Here is a 24,581-nt window from a genome sequence, read left to right as displayed (position 1 = left end):
TGAATTACTTGGAAAATATACAAATATACAATTTGTAAACGCGATTCGATGCTCAAGATAAGGATCAAAGCATGCGTCTGGTTCTCTCTCGCACAAAACCGCGAAAGAATTCGCTAATCGAAGATTCGCGGCATCCGAAGCGATTCCATCGCGCCAAGCAATTTCCCAAAGTGTCAGGCAAGGTAGGCGAGCGTAGAGAATCGAAAGTTTCCCGGTGAATCCGGAGGACGCGTCCCTCAGTCGCTACATAACACGCGTTTCACAGTCTAAGCGGCTGTCGAGCGAATTCTTGCACGAATCGGCGGGACGCTTTGTTCGACAACTAGCTGGAGGCGACGCTATCGAAAGACGGGGTTTGCGCGGCAGAAGGATCGATCCTTCCTCTCTGTCCTCCCTGTTTCCCTCTTCTGGTTCGCGCGGTACAGCCGGCGTCGCCGCTCACGGCCGCTCATCCTACGGCAGAGGAAATGAAATCCCGTCCGGGATGCGATTCGCGCGACGTTTGTCCCGTTATTAGATCAACGTTACTCCGTGAGAGCTGCCGCCTCGATAGAAAGAGAGAAGAGAGCAAGAGAAAGAGAGAGGAGAAAGATAGAAAGAGAGAAATAGGAAATATCGTTCTCCTTTCCTCCCACGATGGTCGTGGAATACGTCTTTCGCATTTCAAAGCGTATCCCGCCTTCCGGCCGATACTTCCTGCGAAAATCGCTCCACTCTCCTACCCATCCACGGCTTGCACAGTAATCAATCGAGGGGACGAGCGGAGAAACTGTCTGTCGACGCGTTCTTTTTCCTGAGATATTCCAAAGCGCCACGTACAGGACTTTCCTCCCCTCGAGTCGACGTTTAATAGAATCGAATACTTCGTTTTTATTAGCCGACAGTGTCGTTCGTTTCGAAGCTCCGCTGTCTCGATAATTTCTTTCAAGTCTTTTCGCTCTATTTGTTTTTGGGAACTGTGTCTGATTAACAGACTTATGTCGACAGTCGGCTACTGGTTTCTGTTTCTCCTTCGCCAATTCTTTGCGTTCTTTCGATACTTGTACGTTGATTTTGATTTTGATTTTCGAAGTTAAATTGCGTGAAACAGATTTCAAGCATCCATTGAATCTTCCAACAGAATTATAACTTTGGTAACCATGTAAAACATGATAATTTGTAACAGGATGATTTGTGAAAAAATTGTGAAGTATTAACAAAATACGTAAATTTGGAAAACGATGTTTTCCAGTTCATGTTCTGTATTTTATCCAGTAGAGAAAATCTACACCCTGTTTCGATTGTTTCACGTTCTCTAAGGATAAGCTTTCTTTTTTTAATAACTTCTCGGCGAAGAATGATCGATGCCTAAAGCTTCTAAAGGTCACCAAGGAAGGACATTGCTGTGGGTATACACCAAGGTCAACGTTATTCAAACTCACTTTATACTAATTAACCTTGTTTGGTAATCAGGCTATCTGGCCAGCCATATAAAACACTCAATAATTAGATGATTCATAGACGAAATTCTTCAACAAAATCATTCGAATGCTAACCTAACCGCGAAAATTTCAAAAACAATATTTGTATCTTTACATAATCGATCAATTTGGCTTTGGAATTTCTAATCTATCTAACGAAGCAAATTTATATATTTTATGGGAATCGTTGTATATCTACTAATATTAAAAATAAGTGTCATATTTTACAAACCTCTTTTGTTAACAAGCAACTTGTTAACAAACAATGAGCTATGGCTTAAACCTTCTAAAGATTACTCAGGACGATTTCTACGACACATATGTCAAGATCAACTGACTCCCCTATAAGGAATAATTGCCAGAAATCTTTGATTTTTTTTTATTACGATAGGACAGCGTCCTCTTAACGAGTCAGAACCTCGAAACGGATTTTCGCGGTGAGGAACGCGGGTTGGATGGTCGGCGCGCATTTACCACCTGCATCGGGCCGAATTAATAGTTCGCTGTGCCGCGAAACCCGTAAATAATGCCTCCTGACAGCCGGAGCCGAACGTCGATGAATAACGAGCCACGGAGCCTTCGACTTCGAATTTTTTCTCTTTTCTTTCCGTGCGGTGTGAGCGCGCGCCCGCCTGGACCACACGCGCGTTCCCCGCGCGATGTGTGCAAGACAACCGGCTCGTATATAACCTTTTATGCGCTGACGAAACACGCGGAGAGGACGCATCGCGATCGGTCGTGGAGGAAAATCCAGAGGTAAAAAAAAAAAAAATACGCCGCCGAATCGGTAGAAAAATCCTGAAAGGAAGGGGAAGGAAACGCGAGGGAGAGAAAAAGGGAGAAAGAGAGAAAACGCGACTGACACGCGTGCAAACATATGCAAGTTATTGCACATGCGCGTGTAAGCGGTGAACAAAGCTCGTCTCCGATGAACTCCTCCACGTGAACGCGGAACTCGACGCATCGATACAGGAAACGACGCGATACACCGCGAAAAACCAAAGAGAAACTTGCGTGCACACGCGAACACGGACGTGTGACCATAGAGCGGACCGACGATGACGTGTACGCGCCGTCGTGAATATTTGAAGAGATATCCTGCCGCTTTCTCACCCTTCCTTTTCCCTGCCGTTGGACGTTATCGCAATTTTTCACGTGGGTGTCCGCGAACACGTGTTCCCGCGCCTCGTTTCCGATCGATGCCAGCCAGCCTCTTCTTCGAATTGACTTTTCACGGTTCCGAGCTGCGGGATGATTCAATGAGACAGCTTCTTCTCTGTTCTATCGTTAGACACGCGTTAGGCTATGGTTACAGTGAATGCGTGGTGTGACGAACACGAGTACGTGAGAACGATCAAGTATACGCTGTGGTTCTAAATTGATGGTACAAGCGAAAGATTCAGGGAGATTCTATGAATCGAAATAAGACAAAAATCGAGGAAGAGAAGATCGCGTTGGAGGCTTCGTTGCTCCCACTGGCACCACGATTGAGGTGTTGATAATATTAGTCTGAACATTGAGAAAATGACACAAGCCAACTATTGTATATAAATGTTATGAAAAATATTATTGAACAGGCACACATTCGTAAAACAGCTAGAGATGACCATTTAACCGATATCATGTCTCACGCGATTGAAATAATTGAAGAAATTATCATTGAAACACATATACCTATACTGTTTCATCTAAGGTTAAAGACAAAGCGGTGAACTTCTTCTACGCCACCCTGTACATAGATTCTTACGCGTGAATGCATTTTGGCGTTCAGGTGTTTCATTCATTAAAACACACATTCACTGTAGCCATAGCCTCAAGAGACGGGAAGCTTTCTACTTGTGATTAGAACAGGTAGAAATTTACGAGAGGCTCGACCATTCGCGTTTCCTTCACGGTCTTCGCGACAGCAGACGTTGTCAGATAGAACTTATAATATTCGCTATTGACTAAGTTGAAACTCGGTTAAAGATTCCATGGCTGTACACCGGCAACAATGATAGGTTAGAAGTCAAGGAAAAGAAGAAGAGGATGAAGAGGAGAAGAGAAAAAAATAGCGAAGGCAAGATATGGTCAAGAGAAGGTAAGCATCGTGCCAAGGTTAAGTCGGCAGAGAAAGAGGAAGGAAGACAAGCAGAAGAAAAGTGAATGATGAGACTATAATGACGGAGCCTTCTCCTAATTCCAGTCGACACCTCTCTCTTCTTCCTTCGTCTTCGACACCTCTGGAACGAGACGGAATAATTCACGTGGTGGAAAGGGAGATAGAGAACGAGAGGATCAGAAGCTACAAGAGAGAACTGGGGAGAATCTTCTCCCTTGCTGTCTCCTGCCCTCTTTCCTTCTCTCCCTTCGTTCCTCTATTCTTCGCCGCTCTCGTCGGGGATTAATAACGGCCTACCATTGTTGCCATGGCAACTCTCGAAGCGTTAAAAACTCCTCGGCCCTAACCCTGATCGTTCGCTTAAAGTTTCACGGCGAAAGGGTTGAAGTCACCCTTCGAACGATCTCGATGGACGCGGCGATGACTCCTGGACTGGTCGTTACGCGTCATCTACGACGATCGCGGTGATCTTTAACGGTTCGGAATGATATTAACCCTACTACGTTCTTTCGGCCATGCCCGATCCTCTTACGTTAAAAAATATCTTCAGTTTGGACAAAATACTAATAAACTCTTATCGTTACGTATGATTTTTCGTTTCGATCTTTCATGTGAAATAAAAATTCGAGAATCGTTGCAGCGTTTACGTTTCGGGTATGTTTCACCTGCTTTACAGGCTGCTAATTAACGTAATTATCCGTCGATGAAAAAACAACACGAGGCAAAAGAGCGTTAACGTCGGATGACCGTAACGGAAGCTGGTCCTCTCGTTGCGCAAAGGCTCAAAGGAATCGCGATACCAAAGAAAAAGGGTTCGTTCTTGCAGGGTGAATCGGAAGGAAGGATTCGCATAAATCCATCCTCTGACTTGCTCGGAACCACCCTACAAGCGGGCCATGAATATTGATCAGCTCCATTCTCTCCGTACATCGTCCTACTCTCACGCGCTGCGTCCTTCCATCAGGACTTTCCTTTCTCGTCCTTTCCACCCTCTCATCCAGGCCCTCCTTGTTTTCTCCTTCTCCTTATGCGGCCTCCTGTCCCGTGACCTGGCAAACAACGAACTCTATTTACGATAGACTTTATCTTGACGTGATCTAGTTATGCCAGGCACGACCCACTATGCTAGATCATTGTATGGGATCACCCCTGATCATTGAATCTTATTCTATCATTCGTCCATCGTGTCGTAGCGAGGAACACGTATTTTTCAGCGGTACATCCATTACAGCCGAAGCTTCAGGATCTTGGATCAATTCGATGTAGCTTTTGACTATAACCGATCGAATCGTTTTTTTATCGTATTTTATCGTATTTTTCTATCGCCAGAAAATGTCTTAAGTTTGAGAGAAATACGAAAGGACCTTCGTATTAATTTCCTACGAAGAATTTTCATAAAAGAAGGTAGCGGAGAGAAGATGAAAGTCAAAGATCTTCATAAAGAGTACAGTTAATCCTGCGCAGTTTCTGAAATGGCCATTATTTATATTAGCACGAAGAGCCAAAGAAAACCTACACGAGGATGCTTACCGTCCCACACGAGATTTCACGAATGTTTGAACCACTTGCCTCTCTCCGCGCAAGTGGAACATCGCTAGAGGCGGTTTATCCAGCAATAACGCTGAACATCCAAAATGAAGTAGCACGTGTGCAATCCAGATTGGTAGACGTCGTGCAAGACGAACATACTGTATCTATTTGTCGCGACGAGCGCCGCGACGCAAGAGACGGATGGATGACACGAGCGTGTGTACGAGCGAGAAAAAGGGTTCCGCGAGGCAGAGAGTATCAACGAAAAGCGACATGGAGAGAGAAAGAGAGAAAGAGAGAGAGAGAGAGAGAGAAAGAGAAGGAGGGAACGCGTGGATCCACAGACGTATGCACACACGTGCACCACACGGGGGCAACGTAGACGAGTCCGTACGAGAAGGTAGTTCAGTTCCGGTCCGGGCCATTAGTTGATGAGCTACCTCGTTTCCATCCCCTCTCGTAGGCCACGCTAGCGGCAACCACCCCCTCCTAACCCGTCCGACGTTCCACCTACATCCCACACCACCTACGAGAGGCCCTGAAAAGCTCGCGTGGCATTGTGGGATCTATTATTGCCCTCCTGGACTTACATGTTTCGATGCAACGGCAGCAAACTCAGCCAGCCAACCAGCCAACCACCCAACCAGTCAGCCAGACGAACGAACGAACGAACGAACGGATGGACGTACCGACAGACACACGGGGAAAATCCAGCTCCCCGCTAGCCGACACACCGCTTCGTCGATTTCCAACAGCCAGAGAAACTCTGTGTTCTCCCTTTCTGCCTGCGTTTGCTCGCTCGCACGCTGAAATCCGGTGTACCAGTCATGTATCGTAAAACGCGGGATCCCCCCTCTAGTTACTGTGAAAGTCGTAACAACAAGGCTCACAGGCACCCACACGCACATGTAGCCAGATTATACCAGAAATCTGCATTATCACTCGCACGTTACAAGACCGCGGTTTCGCGGGTACTCGCTTCCCGATTTTGATAGGATCGTCACTTAATTGTGATGGATCCCGACGCTTTCATTTAGCCCAGGCTTGCACGGTTTTCGGCTGCTCTATTTCACACCGACGTGTCTTTCACTGACGAGCAGGTCAAGGGTGGCTTTTTGCATTCTCGTCCGCGTGATTTACCTCTTTTTTTCGGCTCGTTTCCGCGTTCGACTTTCTTCTCCGTAAAGGTACACGTTACACGTACATGGTTTGTGGTTTGCGTTTATTGTGCGTGGTTACTCTTATTTTATCGAAGACACATGGAAGACTGGCCTCGACGACGGAACCTACCAGAATGGCAGACAATACTTCCGGTCGCCGGTGGTTCTTAAAGATAGCGATAAGCCCATAAACGCAAACACGGCCGAAGCTACAGAGAAATGGATGCACGGCATGGCACAAAGTCGTTGAAAAAAAGAGGAAAACGAGGCGGTCCCGGCGGGAGGGATGGAGAAAGAGAAAGCGGCAGCAAGGCATTCAGCGCATTCACGGGGAAGAACTCTGCACGAACGAGCGAGCTCGTGAATGAACCAAGTCCCGACCCGGTGTACTACCCCCTAGCCACCCTCGAAACCACCCTATCTCGGGCATTATCGTTATTAAACACCTCGAAGGGCCGCCGCCGACGTAGCAGATCCTCCGAGTTTCAGGACTCAACTTCCAATCGACGATATTTTTCCTCGGAATCACTTTGTCTCCTTGGACGAAGAAGACGTGGACCGTGTTGGAGATGCTGAGATCGCGATATACGTAGAATGTTTCAAAATTTCTGACGAAAATACTAAAGCGCTTGACGTAGTAATTAGTTTCAATTTATAACAATTTCGTGATCGTTAAGAGGGTTGAAAATTCGGAGATACAATTTCAGGGCAGGCCATATTTATCCAACGGGATAACACGAGGATTTTCGAGTCTCGAAATCCTATCTCACCACTCAAGACAGCCGCCATTGTTTCGAAGAAGGCCCGTCTGCTCCGCGAACAGTGAAACCAACCCCCTTAACCGTAGCATCGGCGAAACGCCGGATGATGTACTGCGCCCCCAGCCCCTTAATTACTGCCGCGTGCAAATTGGAAGGAAAAATTAATCGCAGAAATGACTTAGAGCCGTCGGTACGGGAGGAGGGGGAGCGTGGACGGTGAAGGGAGGTCGAGGGAGAGGGTGGATGAGGAAGCGCACCCGAGGGTCGCACAAAGGGGATGAAAGGAAGTCCGGGGCAATTAGAATGATGCCCTTTGCACGGTCTTCCTCGCTCAACCTCTCTCCATACTTTCACCTCCCTCCGCCGCTATACCGTCTTCCTTCTTTCCACCCCCTCGACTAAAATCATAGAGCGGTCTTCCTCTGTACGCGAAACGAAGAAACGACTGTTCGATGAAAAACGAGTGATTAAAACCGTCTTACACGGAATAAAATATAATACAATAAATAGTATGTATTGTTAGTCACGGTTTTAGGAAATCAGATAAGAAATTTTCTTTTTCTACTGTGCATTCTTCGTTGTTCCGAACAGTGTGAAGTAGAAATTGTAGGTTCAAATAGAATCGCTTGAAGCGGATTTTTCTTAGAATATATCAGCGATATATCAACGATACTGTATACTATCATGCACTATCGCCTAGATAGACACCTATAAAACGCTGACATACGTAAATTCTACGGAAAGTTTTAGTTTCCATTTCGTTTCCATACGTCGTCTGTGAATCGATAATTATGAGTTTCCTAAAGAATTTCTTTATATGGTACATAGAGCATTTATTGTTTATCCACGTTTTTCTCCATGAGAGCCTATCTTCGCGGAGTCTCCGTTCCTCTAAACAATCGCTCGTGTTATCGACAAATTTTCCGAAAAATACGTAACAAATCGCCACCGAGCTCGTGTGCAAAGTGGCGGCTGGGGTGGGAGGCGGCCGCGGGGGAGGGGACTGTGGATGGACATTTAATCTCGATTTCGGGGTCGACCGCCGATCGACGTCACCCTCGTCGTCGGTAGAAGGCCTCTGTCATATCTCCGGGGGATGATTCGACGTGACAGCTCTCCCTGGAGGGTTGTGCGTTGCCCTGCTAGCAACACCACAACCACCACCCCCCCTTCACCCTCTGATAGAAAAGGCGGCGCGCACCACTGCCGTAGGCGGCAATATACGTCGTGACGTCCGCGGATTCTTCGCGTGCCACCCTTCCACCTCTGACGACTACCCTTCGATGTATAAGGTTTAATGACGTATAAACTATGCGCCGGATTAGCAACGCGGTTATGCCCCATGGTAGTTCCACCCTATGAGGCGCTATAAGACGCGCCTATGGGGCTACTCGTGACCGCGTTGATGGACAAGGGTGAACCACACCCCTCGAGGACGATTTTTTTCGTGCTAGTGTGTTGCTTCGTTTACGGGCACAAGGGCATATATTCGGCCGTTATCGCGAAAATTAACGAGAAAAGTGCGAGGATGGAGATCGTTGATTTAGCCGTGATACGAACATAGGTATGTAGAGAAGACAATGAGACAAATTCGAAGCTGGGCTTTTTTTTCGAACTGTGGCAACGGCAGACACGACCCTTTCATTCCGCACCGAAAACGTCACGTATTGTAAAATAAAAAATTGAACGCAGCGTGCAACGCGGCAAGGCTTTTTTCTCCGGTCGAGAAGACAACGAAAGCGAAATATGGAAAACGCGAGCCACGGAACAAAAACCCGAATAGATAGATACCTGTCGGACGCACGTGCAACTCGCTGTAGAAAAAAAATCAAGGAATACGGTACAACTGCTACATGACACGGGGTTAATGTAGCAGCCGGGCTCTATCCGTAGAAATGCACGCAGTCGATGTTTTACAAAATACGCCTGTAATTATTTAGATTACTAATGCATTCACGAACCAGGAATTTTCATCAGTTGCCGAGCTCCATCGCGAATCGCTTGAAAAATGGACACGTGTAGTGTGTAATAAAGACGAGGCATTTGGAACGGACAGTTTAGAAAATAATTATCACGAAGACTAATTAGAAGAATAATTACCATACATATTAACACGCCTACTGATATTTCATACAAATTAAACGATTTTATTATTAACCATGCATGCAGTGCGCGTTGCAACATAATATTCTAAATAAAGTAAAATACGTTCGAGTTTAACGACGATTGTAACAAGTACTAACTGTTTCGATACCCACGTCATTCTACGTAGTACAATTATTAATACTATTCCCTATAAAGCATGAAAAATATATTTTCTTCATCCTTTGTCAAAAATGCAACAAATCCTTAACGTTTTGCTCGAGTCTCCCACAAGCTACATTGCCAAAGAGTTACACGCAAGGCGTTGCCTTTACACCTCATCAAACGTTCAATCCCCCGTGTCATCAGATTCGAAGGCGGTTTGAGAAATCTCGGCCGATAGTTAACGCGCACGAAACAGGGATAATTAACCGGACAAAAGAAAGCAGTGTTCGAGAGTAAAAGTAATCGCGGGTGTCGGAGTCTCGTTCTGTCTCGCTCGACACGGGGAAAATAGGACGACCCCGACGATGGGGATAAAGAGAGCGAGGAAGAGAGGACGAAATGGCACAAAAGGGCCCCGACAATAAAGTCAAGTGGGGCACAATGAGCCGCGGCGTGAGTACATTGAATGCCATGATCGTCTCATGTAGTCACGGTCCCATGCCTCTTTACCGGTCGTCCTACTACTCGTGTCGCATGGTGTGGCCACGGTGTACGTCTACAATAGCGTTGATTCAATAACTTGGCCGTGTTACCGATATAGAAAACTATATCGGACGAGGGAGTTGTTGAGTTTCCCTTACGCGATCCACATCGTGCGTTTTTCGATTTATCGGAACGTTCTTGACGATGCGTCACTTCGATGATAAGCATTCGCCTTGTCATTTAAGGTTATCGTTAATAGATAACGAGATAGATAATCATTGAGTCAGCTGAAGATTGTGGAATGTTTAGAAGATAGGACAAGGGTTATTTGAATCAGAGGAGATATTTTATAAGAAATGATGGTATAAATACGAAAATAGCTTGCGAAAGGACTTTGTTATTCGAGTCATCTTCTCTTCGTTCTCGATATTTTCTATTGCCCAATCTGAAATCGTTTTCTCATTCTGTCGTTATCTGTCATAGGTCGACACCGTGTCTCCATATATAGTAAAGTAAATAGATGTATTACTCAAGCTTCGATAATCAGCTAAATATTATTAATTGAAATTCAATCATGAACTTTGCAGAATAATCAAACTTGATATACGTGTAATAGCTACAGAAACATACACCACTTTATTATAACGTTTACACCATTAATTGGATTCAAGTAGCTATATCAAATTTCATATCATTCAGTACTACTTTCACATGACAACAAAGAAACACCATAGAAATGAGATGTATAGATACCAATGAAGGGTGCTGCGTTCAAAGATAATGCTAAGTACAAATACATTTTATAACCATCGTATACCAAATTCGATTGTTCTATGTAAATTTCGCGATTGAATTTTAAGCTTTAAGATATCGAAGCTTACGTGACTCAAATACGGATAACTCCATCTTATCTCTATATGCACGTAGAAAAGGAGTTTGGAAATTGAAAATTGCCCATCATATTCGTCACAACAGCTTGTTATCAATCGTCGCGTGTTTCCTTTCTTTTTCACCGCGTCGTTTCCCGGTGGCAGCTGATAACGTTATCGCGTAGCTGGGAAAAAAAAAAGAAACAGCCAAAGGACGTCGACTGAAAACGTCAGGGTGTATTAACACCATTCTATGGCCAACGGCCACGGTGTCCGCATAAAAGCGGCTGTACGCCGATAATCCGACCGATGTCACCACATCTATTAAATTACGCACGTACGAATACGCGGCAGGTAGATAAGTGTCGTACGTCGGCGGCGAGCGAGTTTACGGTCGGGAAAATCGCGACAACCTGCGATTCTTCGGCCCGCAAGAACAGGACCGACGATCACCAGCCTTTTCCGATAAAGGGCAACTCGTCCGGGCTTTGCGTTTTTGTGCAACTCAAATTCGCTAGAAGAACCGTTGAAACAACCGGTTGACGTCCGCGTTTTCTAGTCGACGAAACGTTTTCCCGCTCTGAAGCGTGTCTCTTTTTTTATAATGGAGAGAAAGAGAGAAAGAAAGAGGGATGGAGGGAGAGAGAGAGAGAGAGAGAGAGAGCGGAAAAACATGGAGTGGCAGTGTAGCGAGAAAATAAATTATAAAGTAACGCTTGAGGAGTGCGCGTTAAGCCCGTTCCCGCGTGAATCCGGCGTGATGGATAGAATGTCGAGATATTTCGAAAGAGCGGAAAGAGGGAGTAAAGGAGATAGAAGAGGCGATGTTTGTAAGCGAGAAGGAGAGAAATGGAGCAAAAGGACCGATTTAGAGGATTGTCGAGAGAGATCGTCGGTCAAGCTCGACAATCCTGATAAATGAAAGAAGCAAATGCCGAATTCGGATTCCCAATAAGGGTGGTCGATGTCAAGCGACGTGGAACGACTGGATGGAAATGAGGGTGGGAAAGAGTGGACGCAAGAGATGGCTTTAACCCCATGACGTCGTTTGCCGGCGACGATCTGGATCTATATTCCACCCCTTCTCGTCTGGTCTTCCGCGTTATTTCGCGCTCGGACATCTCGCCGATCCGTCGTATTCTCTGTGATGCTCGTCATGTTCGAGTTCGTCAAATCCTCTCATTTGCGTTAACCCGTAAACTCGTCGTTTCGTCCACGATGTCGTGTCTTCTCGCCTTTCTCGACCTCCAAGTTTTCTTCGCTTCACTTAATTGAAAACGAGATCGAATAGACGAGTTAACGAAAATTTACTTTACTAAAACGTTATGCGTATACACCGTGATTCATAAGTACGTGTTAGCACATTTTTTGTTTCCCACAAAATTTGACGATTGCCTTAAATTAACGAGGAGACGATTAATCGATCGTGATTTTCTATTTCATAGCGACATAACGATGCGAGAATTTGTAAGGGTTATTTCTATGGGTTACAAGAGGAACATAATTTAATAAGAATCATATTTGTCCCCGCGATCCTCTAGCCCGAATTCCATTGTGACAAAGTTTTGTAGGAAATAAACGTAAACTTGGAAGAAGTTTACCTAAAATCTGTACCAAAATTTGAAACGCATCGTCCTTTTTTCTACGAATAACGTTAACAGAGTTTAAAAAATATGTTGTTATGTAACAATTATGAAAGAGGTGCGCGTACATCATTCCTGAGATGTTTCATCCGTCAGAATACACATTCGTTGTAACCGTGGCCTATCTTCTAAAAAGATTGGCGAGATTCGACACGGAAAATTGTACAGGAATGTGACGGATCTCCAGCGAGCGTAACAGCAACAACAACGATAACAATAACTGCAACAACCCCGTGAACATCCGGCGGTGATCCAAAACGCATATTCGCCGCTTCCGGGCTAACTTTCCCTCCCCATTTTCCTGTCGCGTTATATCAAGCTGGAGGGGTTGCTTGCGTTTCCGCCCTCTCCCTCACCACCCTTCCTCGTCTTTTCCACCCTCTGTCTCTCTCTTTTTGTTTCTCTCGCTCTGTGGATGCTCTACGATTCTCTGTTTTTGCCTGTCCTCGTCTCCGTTCGGTTGGATGCAATCAATAAGACATTCGTGACGCGACGGTTATGGCTGATGGGGACGTGAGCACAGGGGCCAACGGCCAGCCCCATGAATATCTTTCGATAGATTGCACATCGGCCTCGTTCACCCTCGATGCGTCGCGATGCGTCGAACCCGTGCACGTGGAGGGATCGAGACGGGCCACAAGGGTGGACGATGTGCAGCCACGCATCCACTGCGGTTAACTTTCCTCCTCCTCTCTTTTTTTCCTCTCTCTTCTTCTCTCTTTCTCCCCGTTTTCACCCTCCACTCTTCCTCCTATATGTCTTCTCTGCCGCGCGTTATACCGTTCCCGGTCTTTATTTCCGACGACCTCGTTGACCGGATGAACCTGCTCGCTATCGTTTTGTATCCTTCCGTCGACCATGCTAATCGAAAGTCTTTTGCACGGAGGTAGACGAAGAATTACGAATTGAAGAAGCTGCCGCGGTCATTTGGATAAATAATTTGAACAAACCGATAGAATATAAACTCCAAATCGACGAACGTCGTATTGCTTTTTCAAACGTTTTATAAATCTATAGCCAATCGATATTCGCCGTAACAAACTTTTCTATCTTCGTATGTACGAAACTTTTGAATACGAGTATTGCCTTTCTTTCTCTACATACAATTTAATCTTCGCGATCCGACGCCTGGCATTTTTTTACGCATATACTTCTCGAACAATTGACAGAAAAATTAATTAATCTTCTACGAAATGAATCGGGAATCATAGAATAATGTTATCGCTCTTTCGATTACGATTTGAATATCTCAAACGGATCATTGTGATTCTCGGACGTGATCGTTTCCCTCGTCTCGCCGATTTTCTCCGGCCACCCCAAAGTAATCGAAGTCCGACAGCGCGATCCGGGATTCCTCTTCAACGGGATTCGTCACGCGGCACGGCGATGTTCGAGGGCTCACGCTGCATTAATAATGCATATCCAGTGTACAGAAAAATGCATATACGAACCGCTCCTAGCAGGGAAACACCGTAATATCGTGAACGTTCGACGATCCTGTCACGACTCGGTTTCGGCGATTCCACACGAAATTTGTCCTCGTTAAACGCGGTCGACACCTTCGTGTCTCTCGAATTACCTGTTCCCAGGGTTTCCTTTCACCTTCCCCCTGATCGTGTGTGCGTCTCACACTGGTGAAAAGTCACCGTTGCTCACGCACACACACGCTACGCTCGGCGTGAGTCCTCGCGGAGTTTTCGGACTGATTAGCATTTTTTTTCCCTTCTTCACGCTTCCAGCGTGACCCGATGACGCCTCGTGGCCGGACAATGAGGCTACTTATTTATTTAAATACCGGGCATCCTGTCCTTTCACGCGAAGATTTATGCATGCCGCCGAGCTAATTGCCGGCCCATTATCCGGATAATGGTATTCCGTCGCGTAACGACGCGTCGTCTGCCTTCTACCTCTCCTCTCCCTCTCCACCCCCTGTCCGCGTCTTCCCCCCTCGCGCGTTTCACCATCTCCTTTTTTTTCCCCCCCGTTTCCACGGACACGTTCCGTTCTCCCGTTCCTCGGCCGGTTTACGTGGCTCCTCTTGGTCGAACAAAGCACGAGTCGCTGACTCGAATATTCGATCGACTCGTTCAAGGATGCACGAACGATACCCAGCTACCGATGAAACGCTGCCTGTTGCGAGGTTGTTGGGTCACTTGTAAAATACTTCGGATAACCGACGTTCGTTTATGCTATCTTATCGCATGGTAAGCTACGAGATCTAGCGATTATACTGACACGTAGAATGGTTGCGCTGTTGCGCGCAGTTTGTTGTGACGAAATACCCTCGCGATTAAGAGTATACACGACAAACTATTTATCGATAATTAATTTGTAGGAAATGTAAAAATGTAACGATTACCGTGTCACGAATCTGTTGTTCGATTTTTAAAAGAATATTATAATTTACATATGAATTTCACAGTAGATCGACGTTGTTTACGACATCGTGGCGGACCATCGTCGAAAATAGATCGTCGGTTCGGTAGAACGATGACGTACGAGACCGGTAAATCAACAGAGACGTGCTCACTCTTCAACAGGACCGTGAAGAACGCTGCTGAACCAACGTCAATAAGAATAATTATCGCGTAAAAGGAAAAATAACGAAACAGACCACACTCGATTTTTATATCTCAATCGATACCCTTTGATCGATCAAAGATTTCACGATGATTATCGATGAACGAACCTCGGTATCACGAGCGAATGATAAATAGAACGCAAAAGGGAAGCCGATTCTTCAAAGTGTCTTTCCGGTGGAGCTGTCAAAAATTCGAAAAATCAAAAACACAGTCACCCACAGGTAGACATGCACGAAATTCTCTTCAACGAAGCCGCCATTGAAAAGAATGGTACTTGGTGTATCGTGGACATTGATTTCTAAACGGGCTGTACCGTAAACGAGCTCTCTCCGCGTACGACCCCCCGTGCCAGCCAGCAGACCAGCCCCATCCAACCCCCGCGAAACGCTCGAAAACGCGCTTTCGCGTTCCCATCGAATTGGGAAAACGGGCAAAGGGTTGCTCTCTCCTCGTTGCCTTTCACCCGTGACCTGGCCAGACGACTCGAGGGGTGGGAGGGTTGCCGAGAGGGAGGAAAAAGAGGAAAAGCGGTGTGTGCGGATCGGAGTCGGAACGTTTGCGCGCACCGGATCGGCTCCGAGCAGGGCAAAGCCATGGAGAATCGAATGATAATCGAATTACAGCGTGACGATCACTGTGACCATGGATGGCCAAGTTTATTGTTATTCATATGGGGAGTTAACGAGCTGGAGGGATTCATGCGTATCCTAGTTTCATTTCGTGGTCGATAAACCGTTATTGTTATTCACTTGCTTAATAAATGGGATAAAAAGTATCGTCGATGCATCGAAAATGTAAATTGAGCGTGTATATAATCGCGCGGATATTTACGGAAACTTTTTAAATCCTGCGCCGTAATACCAAACATTTTGAAGTTTCGTTATAACTGAACGAGTTCTTAAATTTCATTCTAACATAACGTGATAGGACTACGATGATTATTACGGATTATTATTATGATATAGCGAATGACCATTATCGGAGATTGAGCTACTATTTTATTGCTAGGTAAAAATAGATATTCGCTCAGACTTGCCAATTAAGAAATTCTTGTCTTTACGCGGATACTCGCTGCAAGCGTACACATGCACATACATACCCATGCGCATCCTTTTTGGCGTAGGCTTACGTTGCTCGCAAGGACTACACTTGACGCTACACCAGCCCATCATCGTCTGCTGATCTTCTACTATCTGTAAAATTAATATAAAATTAAAATAACTAACTGTCTACAATATGACACTTATTTTAACTTATACGTTAACGCTACATTATGTTAATAAAATTTGAAGCCAATCTAAAACTGTATACAGAAGTTACGAGTCATCCGTTACGAACATATACGTAGTAAAAAATTATGAATAATTATCTTGAAGATATAATTAATGGTAAAGGTGGCCTTTCTAAATGTTTTAGCTCATTAACATAATGAATAATCGACTGCTGAAATAGTTTATGACTCGTGCGTTGCGTACGTTTGCAATAAATACTGTACTGCTTCTGTATACCTTCATGTAACTACCTAACAATCTCATAAATAGAAATATATTTGTATTTATAGACGCGATCTGTACAAAAAGGACAGCATTAACGAGGATGAGATTAAGTTCGGAGAACGATATCTAATTATTACTGGGACTACATCGGAACAATGATTCAAGTTAGTCGCAGCGAAAGGGGAATCGATCGAGTCGTCGTTTTCTTCGGTGAAACGTTTTACGATTTGTCGGAGCGTTCGATCGTCGTATTCAGAGTCGCTGTACGTCCATGGAATTAACATTAATTTCCAGTTTTCAATTGCAGTCGGCGGAGAGAAGATCCGTCAGCCGCTGCGAACGACTGGATAAGGCAGCGATATACGTAGCCTGGTGATTAGCAATTCGACGTTAAGAAACCGACGGTCTGGGTTTCCGTGAAAAACGGGGGGAGGATCCTATTTAAAAAGTTTGATTAAGAAAGCCGGCTGGCTATTATTGTCATGCTAATTATACGAACAGAAACGCAATGAAAAGTACACGTCGAAATGGAAGGAACTCCCTGCCACCGGGTCGCGATGCATTTCTCATCACTGTTCCTTTTTTTTTTCCTCCCTTCATTTTTTGTATTCTTTCTCCCTTTAACGTTCTATGTCGTGTACGCAATCAAAGGTACGTGCAACGTAACGATTATATTTTAATCGGTATAATACGTACAAGTATATCTAGATAAACTAAGGAAAAAGATATTGAGAAATACAGTGTATGGAAATGTGTTTAATAAATCAAAATTGTAAACGATCGTGTTATCTGGAACTTTGAAACACTCCAAACATACACTCTCGTTCGTAAGCATCAGGGAATTTACGGAAGAACAAAGCAATCCTGATAAATTATTGCAAAATTATCAGAATCTTTAGCAATTATTATCTTCCTTAGAGTATGAGATTACGAAGAACTCGTGTTTTCAATATCGCAATACGAATGACGCTAATTATACATATACGATGAAGTTGAATGATTCCTCTCCTGTAAAACTCTTGCGCGTGGCACTCGCGATTTCCAAGCGCATATTTTAAAACGTTATTTTATACTTTACTTTGTAGAAACGCAAAGTTTTTACTAATCTGTATCTCTTATCGTTTTCTTATCAAAACGCTAAGTGTCTTGATGCCCATGAACGAAGATGAATATAGAGATATTGCTACGTTACGAGGTACTATCATAACGTCAATTATCAGTCTAACGATTCACAAGGGACGTGTCATTTTGTCAGTCGATCACGCAGAAAAATAAGAACTTTGATTCGTCCCGGCAGAAACTTTTTCTCGTTCTCCCTCTTTCAAGAATCATATGCACCGCTTCGCGTTCGACATCCACGTTTCCGGCGATGGCGGCGTGCGCGTACCGGAAGTAGGGTTGTTCTCGAGCTTCTACCTTCCCCTTTCCAGAAGCAACCCCGATTTTTAGACAAGTCGTGCCCTTAACGCGTAGACACGAGCTGCAGTTTATGGGGCCGATGCGTAGTACTCTTAATGCTCGGCGACAGTACTCTCGTCAAAAATCTCGTCGTATCCTGAAACATCCCCGGCACGTTCCACCTACATAAATCGGCTATGAGGCATAGCAGACGATCGGCTCGTAGTCGTAAAAACGCGTGGTTTAAGCGCATTACGCGAAAATCCCGCTTATTTTTCATTCCCCTGTAGGGGATGCTTTCAGCCCTTCGAAGGTGTTTGGGAAATTACGCCAAGGATCGTTAAGACCACGCGATCGATTCTGCGAATATAACGCGAAGGATTCTTCTCTTACCTAACTTCTATGTTCTCCTGTTTTGGAATTTTATTTATTTTTAACTCCTGCGAGTATGCGTATCTCTTTTATTTTTCATGAAGAGGTTAATTTAGACTTTCAGAGAAATGTAAAAATATCTTAGGACGCTACATTACACAACCGGTAGATTGCGAACGTTTATGGAAATTTGTACTTTTGCGAACGCAACTGAGGAAACGGAACCTACGCAGACATTTGTTTCCATGACGAGTACTGTACCTTGTACAACTTCTAAATTATTCTATGTTTTTTTTCTGCATTTTCGCAACTTTGAACTTTCCATAAACGCATAGCCACCCAGCAAGCAGATTTTAAATCAGCTATGTGGGAAGCTTTTCACGAAAAATAAAGGTCTGCTTCGAAGAAGCAAGCGAAGTTTCATAATAACATAAATAACGTAATAGGTTGCGTACGAAGAATTAGAGGAAAGTTGTCAATGATCAAAACTGTGTCCCGATGGTTAAACCAAGATTCTTCTCGATTCGAGATGCTCGATGGATACGAATGTCGGCCGTCGTGGTACAAAAGTCACCTGGACCCGACTTCGGCGGTGAAATAAATCACACGGCACATACATCATTCGGTCGTGCGGGGCTGACGACGCCGAGTGAAAAAGTAACTGAAAAGCTGCGCGAACGACAAACCGCCGGCTTATCCAGTTACACGCCGGAGGGTTACCCATTTTTTCCCTTCATTTTGCACTCCCTCCCTCCATCAGCGTGCCTATCACCCAGCTCTGGACTCTCATCGCAGTCTGCGAGCCACCCTCGTTTTTAACGCGAAGCAGCCTCAACATTTTAGACTTCTATTTGTCTCCAACAACCTTGCTTCTCTGCCTCACTCGAAATATTCAAATTGAAAGCAGAAGGAACTTGGCGAAAGATGTTTTCAGATAAAATTCACGCAACAAGAGAAAGCTTCGCAAGATGTTGGTGATAGAATAAATCCTCGCTTAGGTACATCAGAACGTCGTTCGTTTGAATTACGAGTCAAGGGACGAGACACTTTGTCGGACCAATTAATCCTGATAATAGCGGTTCGCCATTCCTTTCGAATCTTCTTATTGGCCAGATACTCGGGAAACCAGCGCGTTTTCACTAAATTGTTTCTGCGTCGCGTTCAATTTCTGACCAGCACACAAAGATCGAATTGGAGATTCTTTCATTCAAGAAGATATACGATCTCTGTCGGAGTTCAAAATTTAAGGAACGTTGAAAGAACGATCGAAAGCGAGGATCGGTGGTTCCTTAAAGAAGAGCTGAAAGGGAAGAGGACTCGTGGAGATCCGTGTCGCGGCTTCTCACGGGGATTTGCCGGTCGCGTGGTCATTTTTCACGGTTCCCGGTCGCAGCTCCGCTCCGTTAAAGCGTAATCCAATCAAAGAAAAGTCCTGGTACAATGTGTCGTTTAATCGACGAACAAGGCGCCACGTTATTACCTTCCCCCTCGTTGGCTACAATGCTTCCTAGCGGATCGGGGAACAATGGCCGCGGCAAATGGATACGCACACGCTGTGCGTGGCCCGTAATCAGGGGTCTCGATGAACGCTAATACCGGGTGTTCGTGCTTTCGCGATGACTTTTTGTTTCCGCGACAAACAATCTTCCCGCATTCCCGGACAAAGTAGCCATCCTCTGTCAACCCTGGTCGCTCTTCTTCGACCCATTGTCTTGCAACCTACTAGCAACTACTGCCACTGACATTATTAGCCTTACGTAGTGAACTGTGAATACCAGAACGCCGCCAGTGAACGTCGACGAGGAACCACCGATTTGTCTTACCCTCCAAGCCGCCTTCGCATCCACCTTCTCTAATTGGCCCCTCGATTGGGACCTCGAGTGCGTGAGAATCTGCCCACTCAGGCCCCTGACTTTGCTCGTCGACAGACGCACAAATCGATAGGCAATGATTCCAGCTAATCTGATTCGAAGAAAATTGGCGAAGTCGATTTTACGTCCGATGGAAAGAGAGGCAGCGGACTCGACAAGGATGCAAAGCGTAGAATTTTGGAACGAAGTAGAATCGCGTTTAGTTGTACTTGGTTCGTACGAACAGGTTAATTCTCAACTTTAAATGTCTATGCGAACTTATAATCGAGTGCGTGTTATCCCAACTATGGTTGATCACCGGCAACTCTAATTTCGTCAGTAGCTTTGTCGCTGTAATATAGAACTAGGAGTATCTTCGATTGAAATTTTCTTAAGCCAGATCCAAATTGGCAATAGGACGAGAGTTACAAGCAGCGACGTATTAATTAAAACTCTAACATCTCGGACTATGCTTAAAGCGATTATTAGATCGCCAGAAGATTAAACTGCAACGCCAGCTTTTCATTGTATCTTTGATATTCCTCGAAGTGGCATTCGTGGTCGATCGAGATGAGACTTGGCGGATATCGTAGAAACAAGTGTGATAAACCCGAGATATATTAGGTTGTCCGAAAAATTTCTTTCGTTTCATAAGGTGATAATAGATGAACAACAATTTCTGTTTTATGTTATTTTACTGAATTAAGTATGATCCATTTCGTTATATTTCTATTATTATATTCATGCATAATTCAATAAACTAATATAAAAGAAAAAACATTGTGCGTCTATTATTTCCTTATAAAACGAAAGAAACTTTTCGGACAAGCTAATAAAATCTCAGATGCGACAATTCATGCGTTCGAAAGATACGCATCCTCGTGTGCGATAAATTCCTGTCGCTATGATGACAATACTATCTAAGTGAAACCAACAAAGGGAGTATCTTTACGCTCCTCTGTGAAAGAACCCAGTCGTTTTCTTCGCTCATTGAGTTTAACGCATATAGAGGCACACCCCTCAGCTATATACGTCGCTCGTATTTCATAATATTGTATCTACTAATCGCCGAACGCAGCGTCTAATAACGCGAGATCAATTAGGATTCCATGGAGGGTTAACTATTAATTCTTATCGACCAGGCTAATGTCGTCTGACCAAACGACAGCCTCTCGTGTCTGAAACCATGCAGAGGGCAGTTGTCGTCGGTGTAACTGCGGTCAGTGACGCGAGATCGTGGCGGAGGGGAAGGAGCGCGCGAAGGAACGAAGAAGGAGCGGGACGGGGGAAGAACGCGGAAAAGCTGGAGGCAAGAAACGGAGAACGCGAAGGAAAACAGAGTGGCGAAGAGAAAAGCAACGAACACGGGGGAAGAAGAGGGAACAGTAGAGGGTAGAGGGATGAGAGAGAGAGAGAGAAAGAGAGAGAGAGAGAGGAAGAGAGAACGTAGCTTGGGCAGTGCGTATCGATCTGGCCGCGTTACGTGCGTGCCGGAGGTTGGGGTCCTGGCGTGGACCAATCGGAGGGCCACTCCTCTCTCTTCCTCTCCTCTCGCTCTCTCCTTTTCTCTCCAGAAACTTACTCTCGTCCTCCTTGTCCTCTTCGTTCTACCTTTCCCTGTCTGGCCAACGTCGACGCGTACGCGTTCACGCACTCACGCACGCCACCGGCGTGTACCTGCTTGATTACGTCGGTTGATAACGCAACGCGGCCATGTCGATACAATGAAATGGCGGACGATCGAGACCCCGTTCCTTTGCCTGGAACACGAAAACTCGATGCTTTCAGGCAGCAAGTCTATTTTCTTTTAACAGCGTAGACTTGAAAATTCCGGGAGCGGTGAATCTTTTTAAACCGTTTAGGTCTACGTACCATAGCGAACGAGTGGAGTACCGTTTCTTCGGCTGGAACGCGATAACTCGACGCTTTGAAACAGAGTCTATTTTCTCGCAATAGCGCAGACTTGAAAATTCCGAGACTCGAGAATTCTAAGAACGGTGAACTTTCTTTAAATTGCTTAGGCTAACTCGTGCAGCGTCGCTGCATCGACTACGTGGAACGCGATAATCGGATATTTTAAGGCAGGAGATCTACTATTTCCTTGTAATAAAGAGAATCTGAAAATTTCGAGTCCTAAAAAATCGAGAAACGACGAATTCTTTTCAGTTTAAACGTTTAGATTTACCGTGGCTAGCGCGTGGGACGCCATTCCTCTAGTTAGAACACAATAGCTGGAAACTTTGGAACAGAAAGTCTGGTTTCTTGCAACGGTAGAAGCGTCGAATGTCCGACTCTCGAAGATTTCGGGAACAGTGAAATTTCGCTAAATCATCGATAGTACTATGGTTTACAGAGAAACGCGCTATATCTATGAAACCACGGACGTCACGTCGAAACAATGAAACAACGAACGATAAAGTTTTCACCGTGAAATCCGACACACCGGATGTTGCTCGCAGGAAACGGCTTATGAAACCATTTCCTGTTTGATGTTTCGAGTGCAAAAATATTAGTGTCGGGCGAAGCAACAGGGAACGCCGGATCCGCGAGGGCGGGCCATCGTTTCACAGCGACGAAAATTTGTCCTCGGTTTAACGAGAAGATCCGAGAGAAACAGGCTCGTGAATATTCATCGGCTGTTAGGCTAAAAGATAGAAGAAAGTTAAACAGCGAGAAGCAAGATCCCTGTGAAGCTTTTAGAAAGTTCCAACGAGGTGTTTCTGTCCCTTGACGATCTATTAGGGTCACAATTAGGCAAAACATCCCCAGGAACTCGCTCTTTAGCAACCGTGAAAACTGTTCTCGACTTCAGAAATTCGACTCGATGTCCCGACCTCTATAAATTTTCCCTGGTCCTCGAGACAATGAGAAACTGTTTCCGATTTTACAAATAATATCAGCTCATTTGCTACGACAATGGCGTTAATTTTTGAATCGCCAGTGACCACAAATTTCCAGCTTCCGAGTTATTAGCATAGAGCAAACGGTTATTTCTACCTTTTACAGGTTGAGTTTTGTAAATGAAGTGCAAAAACGTACGACATAAGGACACTTGTGTCGTTATTGCATTCTCACACGTTTGCAGCAGAACGAGAGCGTGAAGTTCATTAAAGTTTCAAAGAGAGTATCTTGCGCTATTACGATATCGCTCTGAAGCTAACTATAGCTTCTTCCTCTCTCTTTTTCTCTTTCTCCTTACAACGTGTTATTATTTCAGCCTATAGAATTTATATCGTGTTATTCATTTGCAATTCTAACTCTGCGGCCCATCAAAAAACAATTGTCGCGCGTAGATTTTACAAATTTATTAATTAAGTTTTACAAATTTAATAATCTAGACATTTTCACAAATTTAAAGAAATTGATGTATTTATAACGTTATGATAAATTGCGATAAAATGCGCGATCCTTCATGGGTTAATACGACGTTGCTACAAAATCGAAATAATTTAAAACATTCAAACTCGTTTTGCTCGTGTTTTGTTACAATAAATGAGCGATACACGTACTTCTCTCTGTACATCGTCTCACGCACGTCACGAACGTTGCGTATCGAAATAATTCACCCTACGTATCAAACATTTCTTGGACCCTGAAGAATGTACATTAAATCATATTTACGATATTAAAACTCGATGATAAATCGGAACGGGATATGAAAATTCTTTTCATAGGGAAACACTGGATAAAAAGGCTGCAAGTGCACCGTGTCTGGTCACGCGATGGCGTTCCGAATCTACTTTCTATTCAGTAGATGGCGAGAACTCTTTGAAGTTTATCTGGCAAAAGGAATCCTGGTCGTTGAGGTAAATAAAAGAAGCTGCAAGTAGTTGAGTCGCGAAGCTGCCATCTCGTTGAACTTTAGCCAGACAGAACGGCTCTACACGGTTTGTCCACGCGTGAAGACCAGAACGGCGTATACCGTCGATTAACGAGGAAATTCGATGAAATCGTAAATTCGTTCGCTCGTGTCGGTGCTCCCGGCGAGAGCTACGCTGTATTTACCAATAAACGTTCAGAGTATATTCACACACGCGCACAAGCGCACACGCGGCTACAAACAACCGGCATGGCGGCCCATCGGGGACCAGTGAAATTTGCTAAACGATGTAAATAATGGATGGGAACAGTTGGACAGTTTTCAGTTATTTTCCCTCCACGTTCGCGCATAATTCAAGCGAAATTTATTGCCGCTGCTCAATTACGCAAAATATTGTCAAAAAACGCCACCTCTCTTACCCGCTATCTCTTTCTCTTTTCAATGTACGCTTCCAGTTTGACATGCCTCTAAATCATTTTGCTAAACACGGGATGTTCGTTGTCGTCCGGCGGATTTTCCATCCTATCTCGTTTTTCTATCGCGACATTGTTTCGTAATTTAACTAAAAATAATTGAGATTATTTAACGGATATATGAACAATAATAGAACGCACTGCTTAGTCGATAATTTCTTTATTTCGCGATCAGCTACCGTTTTACGTGTCGTTTTATTTTCCTCCGAGATAAATCACAATCGTGTTAAAATTAATAGCAAGAAGCGAAGCCGATGTAATAGAAATTCATTTGCTTTTATTAAATTTTAATTCCACGATCACAGAGGTTTTTCGTCAAAGGAAAACGCAGTTAAT

The 24,581-nt window shown here is 44.6% G+C and overlaps 1 protein-coding gene across 2 annotated transcripts in view; it reads right to left on the bottom strand.

The window, feature by feature from the left end:
• The window catches only part of LOC117231751, a 201,725-nt gene that overhangs the window by 23,443 nt on the left and 153,701 nt on the right, over positions 1–24,581 (bottom strand). Inside the window, exons 5-6 of one of the 2 annotated variants that reach the window (XM_033490460.1) lie at positions 15,936–16,037; positions 2,574–2,704 (exon numbers count right to left, since the gene is read on the bottom strand). In XM_033490460.1, the coding sequence (XP_033346351.1) occupies positions 2,574–2,704; positions 15,936–16,037 (233 nt within the window). The remainder of the gene's footprint in view (positions 1–2,573; positions 2,705–15,935; positions 16,038–24,581) is intronic. The other variant, XM_033490461.1, reaches the window with a different exon arrangement.

This window comes from Bombus vosnesenskii, unplaced genomic scaffold (genome assembly GCF_011952255.1).
Source record: "Bombus vosnesenskii isolate JDL3184/JDL3185 unplaced genomic scaffold, Bvos_JDL3184-5_v1.1 scf7180000013273, whole genome shotgun sequence".
Taxonomy (NCBI): domain Eukaryota; kingdom Metazoa; phylum Arthropoda; class Insecta; order Hymenoptera; family Apidae; genus Bombus; species Bombus vosnesenskii.
The sequence above is the reverse complement of the archived record's forward strand: the minus strand, read 5'-3'. Positions and strand labels throughout refer to the sequence as shown.